General features: G+C 39.2%; 1 protein-coding gene across 1 annotated transcript in view; it reads left to right on the forward strand.

Annotated features, from left to right (window-relative positions):
- Positions 1–506: 506 nt before the first annotated feature.
- DNAI3 (dynein axonemal intermediate chain 3) overlaps positions 507–15,947 on the forward strand; it is a 61,531-nt gene continuing 46,090 nt past the window's right edge. The window contains exons 1-7 of the mRNA XM_069479188.1: positions 507–579; positions 995–1,033; positions 5,324–5,505; positions 6,392–6,496; positions 8,229–8,378; positions 9,532–9,731; positions 12,765–12,881. Of these exons, the coding sequence (XP_069335289.1) occupies positions 507–579; positions 995–1,033; positions 5,324–5,505; positions 6,392–6,496; positions 8,229–8,378; positions 9,532–9,731; positions 12,765–12,881 (866 nt within the window). The remainder of the gene's footprint in view (positions 580–994; positions 1,034–5,323; positions 5,506–6,391; positions 6,497–8,228; positions 8,379–9,531; positions 9,732–12,764; positions 12,882–15,947) is intronic.

Below are 15,947 nucleotides of genomic sequence, written 5' to 3' on the forward strand. Positions count from 1 at the left end.
GTGCAAATAATCCTTAGTGGTTATGGGTTCACCAAGAAAAAGGTACAATTTAAAGTATGTTAATTTTAAAATTATTATCATACATACATGTTGTGGGCCTGTCTCTCCCAGTGGACTTTAAGCTCATCTTTGTATCTGGGATGCCTGTCAGACAAGGTAGCACAGAGCATCTACTTGGGATGGGAACTTTAGTGGGAGGCAAGTGAACAAGTGTCCTCTGTAGTGCTCCCATGGCAGGGCCTGTGGCCGAAACCTTGACATTTTGGCAGGTCACTGCAGTGTGCTTCAGCTGAATGGCTCCACTGGAACAGCAAGATTTTATCAGCAAGATTGTTGTTGCAATAAACCTTTGGTCACAGAACACCCATTCTATAAAGATACATGTTGATTTAGCCCAGGGAAAAACTTAGAAAACATTCTTATTTACTGCATGATACTGCATAATGTTTGAAATCGTAAACCAGAATTTACTAATATCATCTCTTTATGCAGCCTAAGTCAGAACCATGGCGACAAAAACTGCAAAACAAGGCAAAAAGGCAACACGTGGCAAAAAACCCCCAAACTTGACATTACCTGGTAGGATTCTTTTTCATTTAATGGGATTTTTTTTGTGGATTTAGTATTTACACGTATATTAGCAGCCAAAATGATTGTGGCTTTATGTAGCAAATAAAGTGAAATATTTTTGCTGTCATAAAGTCAAATGCATGCAGAATTAAATATATGGAGATTAACTCTTTTGATTCATTTCATTGCAATATCAATTAAATGCTATATAATGAATGCCACAGTAAATATATCACTAAGAGAAAACTCTGTGTGAAAGACAATTATTCAGATTTTCTCTAATTATTCACAAGTTAGTTTAAGTTTTCGTTGTATATATGTTTTATGTTTTGAGGTTTAGTAAAAATTATAATTGTAAAAAACTATAATCAAATATATATTTGATTCAAAAATGTAAATTTGACATCATTTTATTATATTCTAGTTAGTGAAGAAGTGGAACCAGTAAATATGGAAAGCATGGGTAAGTGGAAATACAATTTAGAATTTATGTCCTCAGTTTTATAACATTTTAATTTGTAATAAGCAAACAAGAATACTACAGATTGAAGGGATCAATCAAAAGGTACTTGGGATAAAATTACACCATGTGATTTAGAATATAAAATGAAAAATTTTAAAGAAAGAATAAAAAATAAGAGCAGAAAAGAGAATTTCAAACTGAGAAAGAGACCTGAACTAAGCACTCCCTTAAAAATCCATTATGTGATTATTGACAGACCTTTTGTAACTATAAAGTATTGTAAGCCTGAAAGTTGTTACTTTTATCAGAATAGTATTTTTTAAACTCTGGCCCTTAGGTAATATTAATCTGTACTTCATGATAAAATTCCACTAATTCAAGGAAAGAGATTGACTTTTAAGCAAATAAACTAGAACTTAGACAACTAAACTAATGTTGTTCCTACTTCTAAAGGCTATATCATCTTATTCCAGCAGGACTGTTTTTGGGGGGGTGAAGGAGGAACCTTTCCCTTAGAGTTCACTTAGAGGACCCACTTCACTTTCAGAAACAGAAAAGAAACAGTGAGGGGGAAGAGGAGGAAAACGCCTTGTAGGCCACTGTAAAGATTTCAGCTTTTAATCTTATAGCATGAAGAAGTATTTGGTGGTATTTAAGCAGAGAGTGAAGTGATCTGACTTCTGTTTTAAAACGGTCACTCAGGCTACAGGAACCGCAGGAGCAAGAACAGAGGCAGGGAGACTCGTCAGTAGGCTGGGGTGGCAATACAGGGGAAAAAAGGGTGGTGGCATGGGCCAGGCTACTACAGGGGGCAGAGGCATGAAGAGGGCAAGAGGATGTCAGCTACAGGTAAGTGGTCCTTTCATTAGCACCCAAGCACAGTGCCTAGAGCAGGGCATGCTGCCCAATAAATAGTTATTGAATTAATGCAACACTCAGAAACTTAGGAGTCATCCTAGGTTCCTTTCTCTCCCTCAACACATCCCCACCCCCATCTAAACCATCCCAACTTCTGTCAATTTCATCTCTAATATATATCTCAAACCCATCTGCTTGGCGTTATCTCTCCACCGGCAAACCTGCAACTCCAGTCCAAACCTCTGCATCCCTCACGTAGATTAGTTCCTAGGGCTCCTAACTGACAGAACTGCTTGCACTCAGGCTCCTTCAATCCGTTTGGCACACAGTGGCCTGACTATGTCCCTTTCCTGCTTAAACTCCCCCATGGCTTTTCTTTGCCAGTGGAGACTTCTTACAATGGTCCTGGCTCTGCCTTCCTCTCTAGCTTTGTCTCCTCCTCCTCTCCCCCCACCTACAGTCTACCAGCCTTGCTTAGCGCAGAACTTTCCGAGTTTATTCCTGCCTCAGGGCCTTTGCTTTTGCTGCTTCTGATATCTGAATAGATCTTCCCTAGGATCTCCTTCTCATGACTGAGATCTAGGTTCCAATCTCACCTCCTCAGGAGGCCTTCCTTGACTGCTCTGTCACCTATTACCCTGTTTAATTGCTTTCATAGCACTAAAAATTCTGAAGTTAAAGTACAGTCAATACTTGTTACTCGTGGAAGTTCTAAAAGTCCCTTTGAATACTGACTGTGCAAGTTTTGGGTGGTCTGTTGGCTGCCAGTTTTTGGCAATTATTACTTATTGACAACCCCAACTAGAAACAGTTCTAGTTTTATTGACTTCTAGATAAAGGAATGTTAGATCCTATATTAACGTTGCCTTGAAAACCAATTAATGTGAAAAGATCATTTCTTGTGGAAGATATCAGGCCAGTAGAATTTGAAGTGTATGTTCAGTGGAGCCAGGTAACATAAGTCCACAGTGGTCCCCAACCTATTTGGCATTGGGGACCAGTTTCACGGAAGACAATTTTTCCACACACAGGGTTCGGGTGAGGGTGGAGGGAATGATTTCAGGATGATTCAAGCACATTACATTTATTGTGCAGGCAAACCTCTCTGCTAATGACAATCTGTATTTGCAGCTGCTCCCCAGTGCTAGCATCACCGCCTCAGCTCCACCTCAGATCACCAGGCATTAGATTCTCATGAGGAGCCGGCAACCTAGATCCCTCACATGTACAGTTTACAGAAGGGTTCGTGCTCCTTTGAGAATCTAATGCAGCTGCTGATCTGACAGGAGGCGGAGCTCAGGGGGTGATGCCAGGGATGGGGAGCAGCTGTAAATACAGATGAAGCTTGATGAAGCTTTGCTCACTTGTCTGCTGCTCACCTCCTGCTGTGCGGCCCGGTTCTAACAGGCCACGGACTTGGGGCAGTGGGGTTGGGCACCACAGACAGGACACAATGTTTGTCTGTGTCTTTCCAGTTTCTTGGTTGGCAGAAAGCCTTCTGGTCTTTCTAAATGCCTGTTTATAAAAGATGGCCGCCTCCTTTTTGGTACTAGTGCAGTGTGAGTCTCACAGTTCCACCTAGTGGTTTTCTAAGGCAAAACTACAGAACTTTGATTATGCACTCGACACTATACAAAATGACAGTATGTTTTCCAAGGATTACTAGTATTGAATCAAGTCAACAGTCACTTACTGAGCATCCCATATGTGCCAGGAGTTATGGTTAATATTGTGAGGGAGATAAAAATGGGTAGCTTGTCCCTAATTCATGAACAACTTGAATTCCAAATGTTACACAAACTGCAATTTGCAGTATATTAATATTTCTGCATATAATCAGTGTTATGCACACAGTCATTAAAATCCCCCAAATTACCTGAATACCAGAAAGCCACTGGAGTGGGGAGAAATATTTCCATGGGGAGGCCACTGTACTTCTCCCCTTGCCTGGTGCATTGGTTGAGCAGTTGCAGGGAGGATGGTGGGATGCCCAGGTGTGTGGGAGCTGGAAAAGATGGGAGTAGGCCCTGGGACCCTGGGAGTGCTGAGTTGGGGAAAGAGTTCTGGGGCAGACGCAAAGCTAAGACTGGTGTGGCTGAAAGTGATGATGGTAAGGATAAGAAAATGGGAAGAAGACAAGAGAGGAGTTGGTAGCAGGCAAAATGCTCCCTTGCCCTCTTGCATCCACTATCCCAGGGCATGGTGCTGCGGAGGACTGGCCTGGGGGTGGGGGAGGGGACTGGAAGACCAGGGATGGAAGCCTCTTGAACCTCTCCTCCCTCCATTTCTGAGGGTAATACTGGGACTGGTAAAGCCAGAGGCGAAAAAAGGGATTCCCCACCCACCTTCCTTCCTACCTCCAAGCGTACATTAATACAAGTCCAAGGGTTTATTAATGCAACCTAATTGAGAAGTCAGTAATTGAAAAATGTGAAGAATTGAGTAGCAATAAGTTTGACTGTATAAAGCGGGAGCCCTAAAGAGCAGAAGTCCCTGTAAAGGGGTCAAGGGAAGGTTTCTTCAAAGTGGGAGACTATTGAGCAAATCAGTGTCTCTCTTTCCTACCTCCATGTAGGAAAAGCTGCATAAAAGTAGGAAAACTTGAAGGGAGAGGAATAGCTGATGGAGCCAAGGAGGAGGGCAGAGAGGGGCCAAGCAGGTCCTCTGAGCTTGGAGAAGGGAGAAAGGTGGTGCCAGTGTTGAGCAGGGTGGGCAGAGGCTGCAGGACCTGGGCCATTCTGTGCTATTCAGACCCTGTTTTCTCTGTGAAGCAGGAAGCCAGTTACCTGGTGAGAGAGAACAGCAGGTGAGAGGGTGAGGCTGGAGATGTTTTAGGAAAGCAACACGAGCTGAAAAGAGCCTAAAAAGTGGATCATACCTTCAGACCAATAATTTTAAAATTTTAAAATCTATCCCAAGAAAATCATTTGAAATGTGATAAAAGTTTATAAACTAGATATTTGTTTGTAGAATTGTTTACAATAATTAGAAACAAATGAGAAGAAAATCAGAATACATATCAATAAGAGAATGGTTTAAAATTATGCTACAGATTTAAATTAATTTAAAATGATATTTCAGAAATATTATATAATGTCATGGTAAAATACTTGTGACATAACAGTAGATATTAAAAGTAGGATTTAGGATTTCATATAAGGTATATAGGGAGTGACTAGAAGAAAATAGAGCAAAATATTAATATTCTTTTTTTTTCTTGAGGGTTAGTATTATGGGCCATAGTTTTCTTCTATTTTTATCTTTTTTTGACGTTTTTATAATGGATATATTTACTTTAAATATAAGAACAATAATTTTAAAGTCTCAAAATTTGAACCAAGAGTATTACTAAAAATAAGCAATTGCATATTTCCTATTGCTAATTTGCAAGTAGTTATATTTAATGTCCAAATTCTACTTTGTCTTTCCTAGGTCATCCAGAAATTTATCCTTTAGTATTAACTGTTAAGACCCAGGAAATATTTCACTGCCGACCAGAGGAAGATGTCACAGATGAACAACCTTACAAGCTTATCAGTAAAGACACTTTTTTTGAGGACTTTAGGAACAGAGGCCCAATATCTGATTTTTATCCAGTCAAAAAAATTATCCAGGTACGTACAATATCCCTCTTTTTTTTTTCAGTACTACCTCAAGAAGTTCCTGGTACAGAATAACACAAGTTGAAAAGATTCTTGAATTCAAATCTGGCATTCCCCATTACTTTGGGCAAATGCTCACTGGCCCACGCCTCCTTGGGAATTCTGTTTGATGATCCTCTGTGAAAAGGCAAGTTCTGTCAGTGATGGGTTATTTCATCCCACACCCAGAAAAGCTCATCCTTGTCCAGTTTTAACTAGAATAGGAATCTACCCTTATTTTCTCATATTGCGTTAATTGTTTAATTCATAATTTTGGTTCCAGTTAATCTCTAAGCATGCTACAGAGCACAACACCAAATAAAAATAATTCTTCTAGCTGGTGTGGTGGCTCATGCCTTTAATCCTAGCACTCTGAGAGGCCGAGGCAGGAGGATCCCTTTAGGTCGGAAGACCAGCCTGAGCAATAGTGAGACACCGTCTCTACTAAAAACAGAAAATACTAGCTGGGTGTGGTGGTACATGCCTGTAGTCCCAGCTACTCAGGAGGCTGAGGCAGGAGGATCGCTTGAGCCCAGGAGTTTCAGGTTGCTGTGAGCCAGGCTGATGTCACGGCACTCTAGCCCAGGTGACAGAATGAGACTCTGTCTCAAAAAGACAAAAAAAAGCTTCTCTTTTCCATTAGAAATAATATTGCATGGTACATTTCCTTGAACTCATTGTGTTTTCAAGAGCTTTTTTAGGTTAATAAAATAATTTTGCAATTTGCGTTATCAGCCAATTAGCACAATGGTTATCTTTTATGATTGGTTGTTTAGAGAAATATCAAGTTTGTGTCGGCATCTGAATAAACCGAATGACCAGTGAACATTAACCATCTCTTTTGATTATATTCGTGTAGGAATATCCTGGAGATGAGCTCCTGCTTGTTTATGACAAAGACTTCAAATATGGACTGAACTTTTATCTTATTGGAACTGAAGAGGGCAAGGAAAACTATTTAAATGTAAGCCTTTGCTATTTGTTTATTATTAGAGAGGAAGCAGTATCTCTGGGGATCCCTCCCTACATGTAACGATGATTATTATTATTTAGCTCTGTTTCCCTGGGACCCAGATCAGGTTCTGGCACCTAGAATAGGTGACCAGTAAGTGGGGGAAGAACTAACTCAACCATCTCAGGGTAGCAGATGCTCTGCTCATTTGCCCTTCCATCCTTGACCCAACGAGAAAGGAAACAGCAACCTTGGAGTACTACTGCTCTCAGCCACTCCCTGGCCCGCTTTCCTGATGCTCTCCTTGCCATCTCCATGACTTTGGGTAAGTTACAGAGCTTCTCGTCTGTAAAATGGTGGCATCAATAATGCCAATTTCCAGGGCTCACACATGAGGATTAAATGGGCTCACACAGGCAAAGCCCTTTGTTCAAGGTGAGCAAGAAAAGTGACAGATGTATGAGACTCACTTTCCCATCTTGCTTTGGGAGGTTTGATTAAATTGTTTGAGGGTGACACAGGGATTTGTATGGTTGTCCAATAAGCAAGGAGGATAAAGGAAAGCCATAGAATTAAAAAATATTTGACAATTGTAATTAAAATGGGGGCTGGGGGGAAGGAATGGGTGTATACCTACTTGATGAGTGCGATGCGCACTGCCTGGGGAATGGACATGCTTGAAGTTCTGACTGGGGGGGATGGGGGGGAGGGGATGGGTGCATACCTACATGATGAGTATGATGTGCACTGTCTAGGGAATGGACACTTGAAGCTCAGACTCGGGGGGATGGGGGGCATGGGCAATATATATATAACCTGAACTTTTGTACCCCCATAATGAGCTGAAAAAAAAATCCTTTACTTAGCTTTAACATTTTCAATTTTATTTTTATGGCTGCTTTTCGGTTTTTAGGTTTTTTATTACAGTGAAATATTTTAAATGTATAAAAAAATACAGAGAGTAGCATAACAAATATCCACACAATCACCACCCAGAATCAACAAATATTTTGAATATTTACTTCAAAACTTTTTAAAAAAAGGAAATATTACATAAAATGTTTCACTCCTTCTTGTATCCTCCCTAATTCCATTTTCTTCACTCTTTCCTATAAGGAACAATTATTCTAAAGTTATTATATACCTTTCTTGCCTGTGATTTTATACTTTTAGCATATATGCTAAATATATAGCATATATATCCACAAATAATGTACTTTAGTGTTTATTAATTTAAAATTCAAATAGAAATTATATCATGTTGTACAAATCATTCTGCAACTTTTTTCTCTGAATTATAAAATATTAAGATCTATAAATATTGGTACATTTAGATACTATATATATGTAGATCAGGTTTGTTCATTATAAGTGCTCCATGGGATTTTATTTTATGATTGTACCACACTGTCATCAACCCATTCCCCTGCTGAGACTCATTTGTTTACTTTTTCACTATTATAAATAAAGTAGCAGTGAATATACATATATTTTTTCTTGGCTCCCATCTTTTTCTCTTTTCATCTTCTTTCTATATCCTCGATATCTCTTTCTTTCTCATTTTCTCTTATTTGTGTTTTTTTTGCTTTGTTTCCTGCTCATAATTCAAAAGCATAAAGCAACAAAGATAAATAGTAAGAAAGTACTTAATTTTTATAAAAGTAAAGTTTATTATAAAATATATACATGTAGCTATAACCTAAATTCGGCCATATATTTTAGAATACTATTTATTTCACTTTAGCCTCCAGAAGTACCAGAAGAGCAAGAAGAACATAAAGAACATATTTCTGAAGAAGTGTATATTTATAAACCACCTGTCTCTAAACCATGGGTTTCTTTGGGAAGTGAAAAAGAAATTGAGGAAGAATCAGTTAAGGAATCTACAAAGCAGGTCAGAGGTTTAAATATGATCTCCAGTCATTATTACCTCTCTGTAGCTGAACATTTATTCCTGACGGATTCATAACATTTGCTATATTTGCTATGGGCACATGGTTTTTTGTTTTGTTTTGACAGAAGAATGGTCATTGTCTTATGGGGATGTTATGGGTTGAATTGTGTCCCCAAAATAAGATATCTTGAAGTCCTAATTTCTAGTAACTCAGAATGTGATCCTATTTGGAAATAGGATCATTACAGACGTAATTAGTTAAGATGAGGTCATACTGGAGTAAGGTGGGCCCCTTATCCGATATGACTGGTGTCCTTGTAAGAAGATAGCCATGTGATGACACAGAGACACAGGGAGAATACCATGTGAAGAAGGAGGCAGAGATTGGAGGAATATATCTATAAGCCAAAGAACACCAAGGAGAGAAACACCATCACCAAAAGCAAGGAGAGAAACAAGGAACAGATTCTCCCTCAGAGCCCTCAGAAGGAACCAACCTGCCAATACCTTGATTTCAAACTTCTAGCCCCCACAACTGTAAGAGAATAAATTCCTATTGTTTTAAGCCACCCAGCTGGTGGTACTTGGTTACACGGCAGCCCTAGGAAACTATAAATAATACAGTGGCCTTCCCTCCCAGAGCAACTCCTGTGCGGAGGATTTGTGTATGAGAGATTTATTATGAAAGTGCCCCATAAGAGATGAAAAGCAGCAGGACAGGGACATGGAGGAAGCCCTGCAAGAGTGCAACCTCTGGTAAAAGTCTGGCAGAGGGAAGTCTTCAGCCTGAACGTGTAGAGCAACTCTGGAGTGTAAATTGCACCTCAGAGTTGTCCCAAACGGAAGCCAAGGAAATGGGTTTAGATATGCCTCTTACCAGTCAGTCCACCATTGGTCAAGATGTAACCTTCCAGTCACTTCCTGTTCTTTGTACCTGTGAGCAAAGTGGTCCCTGTAGCCTTAGAGCAGTCCTGCAAACAGGCACACCAGGTGCAACTCATGGGCATGGAAAACACAAGGAGTAGGAGGGACACACAGAAAGCCTCTGGAAGGATCTGGGAGGGTCTGGGCACAGCACCAGGGTTGTCCACCACACGTCTATTCTTCTCCAGGTACTTCATTATGTTACCTTTACTGTTTACATGTGTTGCAGATTAAATATATGATTTCTCGAAAACGAAGTAAATTTGGTGCACCAATTAAGTTCAGTGACCAGAATGTGTCCAATGTAAAGGATGCCTATATTGAATGTACAGCCTACCCAGATAAAAATTTTACCCTTAAACAACTGGAGAAAGACATTGGCATGCAAGTTGTCCCCCAAATCAAGGACATGAGTACTCAGACAAAATGGTAAGTGTGTGATAGCGTCTGTGTGTTTTTATAGCCAATTACAGTAAAATCTAGCAACTTCCATGATTATTTTGAGAGATCTTTATTATAAATAGCAATGGATTAACAATGATGACACATAGATCTCCACAGAGTAATTCAATTCAGGAAGATCTAATTATATTCAACAATACCTTTAAAGATCATAACAGGAAAATGAGACATAAGTATATAGGACTGTAAAGACTAGGAAGTGGAAAAATGAGTGATGCTGTTAATAATTACAGTGCTGGGCATCTCTCACCTGGAATGTTACCATTACCTCCTAACTGCTCTATTCTACCACCTAAGTCATCATTCTTACACCTCAAATCAGATCGTCGCACTTCATTGCCTAGGTTTCTTCTTTGGCTTCCATCACTTACAGAAGTACATCCATCCCCAGCCTTTAGGATGGCATATAAGCTCCTTCCTCCACGACAGGCCCTGCCCCTCCAGCCTTGTCACCCCTGTTCCTAAATAAGCCCTCTGTGCTCCAGCGCTGTGAGCTGCTTCCAGCTCCCAGAATACCTGCTGTTCCTCTGCATAGTATGCCCCACACCCTCGTCCACCCGGGGAGGCCCTCTTTACTCACTAACACCCAGTTCAGCGCCCCTTCCTCTGTGATCTGGAAATACCAGGTAGAGTTGACCACTTTCTCCTCTGGGTCCCCACTAGAGCTTAGAGGTACCTTTGTGGTCAGACTGATGTCCCATGTTGTACTCATTTGTTTACTTGTCTGTCTGCCTTCGATCTGGAGCACTTTGAGGGTACAAACCATATCAATTTCACATGGCAAACTCTTAACTAAAAGGTAGCCAGTGGATGAATGAACTGATGTGAAGTGGATTGCTAAGGGAATGCTTTGTGGACTCAAGCTAGCTAGGCTTTGTTCGTTGTATAAATTTGAAGACATATTTGGCTAATCTTTGCATTTAAAAAAATTTTTTTTAAACTTTTTATTTTGAAATAACTTTAGATTTATACAAGAAAAACCATGGATTTGGAATATGATTTGGAGACATGTAAAATAGGAAAAAAGCCCTGTTTTTGAAATGACCGGAACAGTGCAAGGGGGTGGGAAGAACAGTGTTTGTGTGGGAGCACAAGGAGACCAGCCTGGGCAGGAGGGAGGGAGTAGCAGAGATAGACATAGAGCTGGGTCCTCTGTGGCAGACAGTAGGGAACTTTGGCAAGTTCTGAAACAAGGAAGAGCCAGGATGATAGGGCTATTAAAATAAAGATGAGCCAGGCAGTATGGATTGGAGGGCAGGGAAGGAAAAGCCTGGAGTTGAAGAGACTGGCCAAGTAGGAGCCTGTTGTAATGAAACCAGCTAAAATGTGACCAATGTCTAAAGTAAGGTGGTGGCTTTAAAAAGAGACAAAAGGTAGAAAGGAGACATGTGCAAATACAAAAAGTGTTATGAATCCTATCATTAAAACAAACAAAAACCAACTTTCTTCAGCCCTCCAGCTGTTTACTAATATTTCTCCTTTTCTTACAACAAATTCCTCACAGCAGCTGTCCACACTCTCTAGTTCCACATTCTCTTCTCCACTCTGTCTTGAGCCACTCCAGACAGTCCTAACAAGCTCACTAAAGATACCCAGTAGTCTGAGTGCCCAATCCAGTGGTAAATTTTCAGACCTTCTCAGCAGAACTCAACATGGTTGACTATTTCTCCTTGAAACATTATTTCCACTTATGTTCCTCTCCTAACTCATTGGCAGCTCCTTCTCACTTTCTTTTACTGGATCCTCCACTTCCTGATTTCTGAACATTAGAGGACCCCAAACCTAGTTCCTTTTGATCTTTTCTCTAACTGTACTAATCCCTGGGTGAATTTATCCAGTCCTGTGGTGTTACCTAGCAACTGTTTGCTAATGAATTCCAAACCTGCATTCAACCTCAGTCTCTCCCCTGAACTCCACATTCATGTATTCATCTGCTTACTTGAATGTCTAACAGGTGTCTCAAATTTAACATGCCTAACAACAAACTTTTGATCTCCCATCTTCAGACCTGCAACTTCCTAAATCTTCCTTATCTCAGTAAATGGTAATGATATTCTTCTAATTACTCAGACCAAAGACCTTGGATTTTGTTGAGTCTATCTTCAAAATATATCTACTGCGTTCTCCTTGGATTAAGCCATCATCACCTCTTGCTTGGATTCTTGTAATTCCTTCCAGCTGGGCTTCCTTTATCCATCTTTCCTCTCCTACATTCTGTTCTACATAGAAGAGCCAGAAGTGTTTCAGATCATGTCACTGATCAAAACCCTCCAGTGTCCTCCCATCCCAAAAGAACCTACAAGGCTTCATATGATCTGGATCCCTTTGCCCCTCTCCCCTCATTTCCCACAGTTCCCCTGGCTCATCTATTCCAGACACACTGGTTTCCTTGTTCCTTGAATTCACCAAGCATACTCACACCTGATGTGTTCATGCTTACAGTTCCTTTACATAGAATGCTCTTCCTCAGGTATCTTTTATGGCTCATTCCCTCCTTTATTCAGATCTCTGCTCAAGTGAGGCATTCTCTAACACTCCTAATAAAAACAGCAACTCCTATTACTATGCATTTCCTTACTCTATTTTTCTTCAGGGTGCTATCATCACTTGACATGTATTTTTCATTGTCTCTCTTCTGCCCCCTGCCTTTAGAATTTAAGCTCCATGAGACAGGAAGTTTGTGTGTTTTATTTATTAATGATGAATCTGGGTGAAGCGTTCCTTGTACCCTTCTTAAAACTTTTCTATAAGTTTGAAGTGATTTCTAAACAAAACTTTTACAAAACAAGAGCTTTTTGATTGTACTGGAAGGAAATACATGTAAACTTTGGTGGTCAATATCAATTGTCTAAAATAAAGAAAAAATTCAACATAGAGAATGTAGCTATAAAATAATATTCTAATATCATCATTACAGAGACAAACGTTTGACCTGTCATGACCTGTATTTGCTTTTCTTTGACCTAATTTTGGGTATTTAATTTTCCTTTAATATATTAGGACATATCCCAAAAATGCTACTACACAATATTATCCAAGAGAATTCTCAGAAGAGGAAAAAGAGGCATTCAAACAATCAAAGCCTTTGGCTGATTTTCTTGACAATGTGTCTGTAAGGTAAAAAAATTGTCTATTAAATTTTAAAGTAAAACATAAAATGTGTATATTTACTTATAATAGGTCTTAATAAATCCATATATGATATGATGTCTAGGTGGAAAGTGTGCAGTTATCAGATCTACCTGAACATATGACACATTGTAAGATTCTCAGTATTTCTTTCCTTTCTGTTGCCAAGCATCATGTTAGACTTCCCAAGGTAGGGCCAAACACAGTGTGAACAGTTAAGTGTATAAGAATGTTTTTCTACTTGCAAATTAACAATTGTTTATATTTACCATGGTTACTTTTCTGGAAGTTTTTTTCTCCATTCCTCATTCCCTCTCTTATCTTCATTGACTTTTATAGGATAATGAGGATGAGGATACTGTGGATCTTAAGGATGGTCATTATGATGATAGGTATTTGTAAAAATATCTTTGTAAATGAGAACTCGAATTCAATTCAGATGTACTTTTTGGATATTTCACCCTTATCATTAATTCCTGCGTTACTGCCACTCTTACTGTCTCTGAAAGAAAGATGTCTTCAAAACTCTCCCTACACTGGTTCTAGGACCCTGAGCAGAGCCTTGGAGCTTCTAAACCAGAGAAAGAGCTTGACAAGGTCTCATCAAGCTGGTATCAGAGTTCAGAGAAGTGTAACCAATGGTAGACAAGTCTGCCAGTTGTACTCAATCCATTGGTTTCCATTTCTTTCCAAAATTAAAAATTTGGTGGTCAAGTTGGTATATAGCCCAAGTTAAGCTCTTTTATTTTTATTTTTAAGAAAACATCAATTAGTTCTTTAAGACAGGATTAAATGTTCTAAAAATTCCAACGGCTCTCAAAAGTTGTTACCTATACCTAGGGAGAGTCTGGTTTAATAGTTCATAGAGTACATTAACTATTTGCCACACACTCACAGGAAGCATGCTATAATTTTTCTTATATGGCCAGTGAGAAAGAAATAAGAAAACTTAAGGTTTCTTTTCCTTCATATCAAAATTAAGTAGTCATTAAAATTTTTCCTGGAAGAACATTAAAAATGAGAAGTCTGTTTTCATATGATTAATGTCTAGGGAAAACTAGACCTTGAGAAAATAAAAAAATTAAAAATGTTCTGGCTATAGTCAATTCTCAATTGTCTACATTGTATATTACCTTTAGATCTGGGCTTTTATTCTTTTCTTTCAATTGCCATGTTTATATGGAAAGGAATAGTGTACAGCTTTATAATTCCTTCCCTGAGATGTGGGAAGGAAAAGCCAGATCTGTAAGAAGAAAAGATAGAAAAATTAGCCAGGTGTGGTGGCACGCACCTATAGTCCCAGCTACTCGGAGGCTGAGGCAAGAGGATCACTTGAGACCAGGGGTTTGAGGTTTCTGTGAGCTACTGCACTCTAGCCTGGGCAAGAGAGTGAGGCCCTGTCTCAAAAAAAGAAGAAGAAGAAAAAGGAAACTTGGCACCATAATTATAATAGCCTTGGCCAGGAATAAACAAGAAACCCTTGTTTGCTACCATACTTCCAACTTTAAAACTGTTTAAGGTTTAATATTTTCAAATTAATATAAGTTTGATTTTGTTCTAGAGAAAGCCCTTTCAGAAATGAGTTATTTCTTTCTCATAGAATGTTATCTAAAACAAGCCTCAGGGAAGCACTATTTGTGAAAGAAGGCAATGATGTGAGAGAGGAGAGGGAGATTTCAAGGGGATTCACAAAGCAACTAAGGAACTTTTATTTTGGGGTTAAGAAGACAATGATATTCATATAGGCTTTACCTCAGACAACAGGCTTTATCTTCTCTCTTGACTCTGAGGAGCCATATGGTTCCTGGAAATCAAGAAACCGGAAACCAGAGGAAAGGTGCTGTCTTCATTTTTTCTTTGTGAATTACTTGCCCATTCTGGCTGAGAGGGAAAAATCAAGAAACCAGAGCAAAGCTCATGTATTTAACTTCTCTCTTGAGAATTCCTTTCTCAATCAGGCTGAAACAGAAAGATAGAAGATTTTGAAAATGCTAACTTATGCTTCTGCTTGAAACTGAATTTAAACCTTTGGGGCCACGGTGCAAACATACCCTACACAGAGTTATTCGAAGTTTCAGGTGCTTATGAACCACCTGGGGATTTTGTTAAAATGCAGGTTCTGACTCAGTGGGTCTGGAGTGGAGCCTGTGACTCTGCATTTCTGACCAGCTCCAGGTCACGCTGCTGCTGCTGGTCTATAAACCACAGTTTCAGAGCAAGGTCCCAGGAAATGCTTCTATCCATATTTTGAAAGATGAAGTACAAGAAGAATTTAACCAAGACAGTACTCAATGACGCAGTGACTGGTAGTATTAATGATTAATGAGGTATCAAATTCCTAAAATACCTGCATTTAAGGTGTATCTATTATGATATTTAGTGTTTACATTTAATTTTCTAAATAAATTTTTTTTCTTATTTTAAGAAATTAATGACTGAGAACTGCTTTTTCAACTTACCACATTTACTAAAAAAACCCAAGACCGTTGGACTTCTGAACATTACAGTAAAACACTGGGTGACATTCTAATTGTGGGAGAGCTCTAAGGGACTCTCAGAGTAAGAGTAAGCAGAGCTTTCAAACCCAAACATATAAGGGGACAATAAACATCATAGTAACTGTTTTAAGACAGGAGCCTGTTAAATAAGGATCCCTGGACTATTAAGAGAATACCCTAGTGCTCAGATCATTTCGTAAATGAGCGATATTTGTCTTTTTAGCAAAATAATTCTTCATTTTAGGGACATTTTCATGCATTGCACAAGGTTTAGTAATGGAATCAAACACTATAGCACCCTCCAGGCATTGTGACAACTAAAACCACCAAACACACACACACACACACACACACACACACTCGCGGCGCGCGCACACACTTCTAAACTCCAAATCTCCCCTTGCAGAAAATCTCTTATTTGTTGTTTTGAATTGTATACGTATTTCGGCTACCCTTGTTTGGTATAAGTGGTCAGTTAATACTGAATATGTCTAAGAAAACTGCCTTTTATGTCAGTATGGCTTTCCAGAAAGTGAACAAGACACATTAGAAGTAG

The sequence above is a fragment of the Eulemur rufifrons genome, chromosome 8 (assembly GCF_041146395.1).
Source record: "Eulemur rufifrons isolate Redbay chromosome 8, OSU_ERuf_1, whole genome shotgun sequence".
Lineage (NCBI taxonomy): Eukaryota > Metazoa > Chordata > Mammalia > Primates > Lemuridae > Eulemur > Eulemur rufifrons.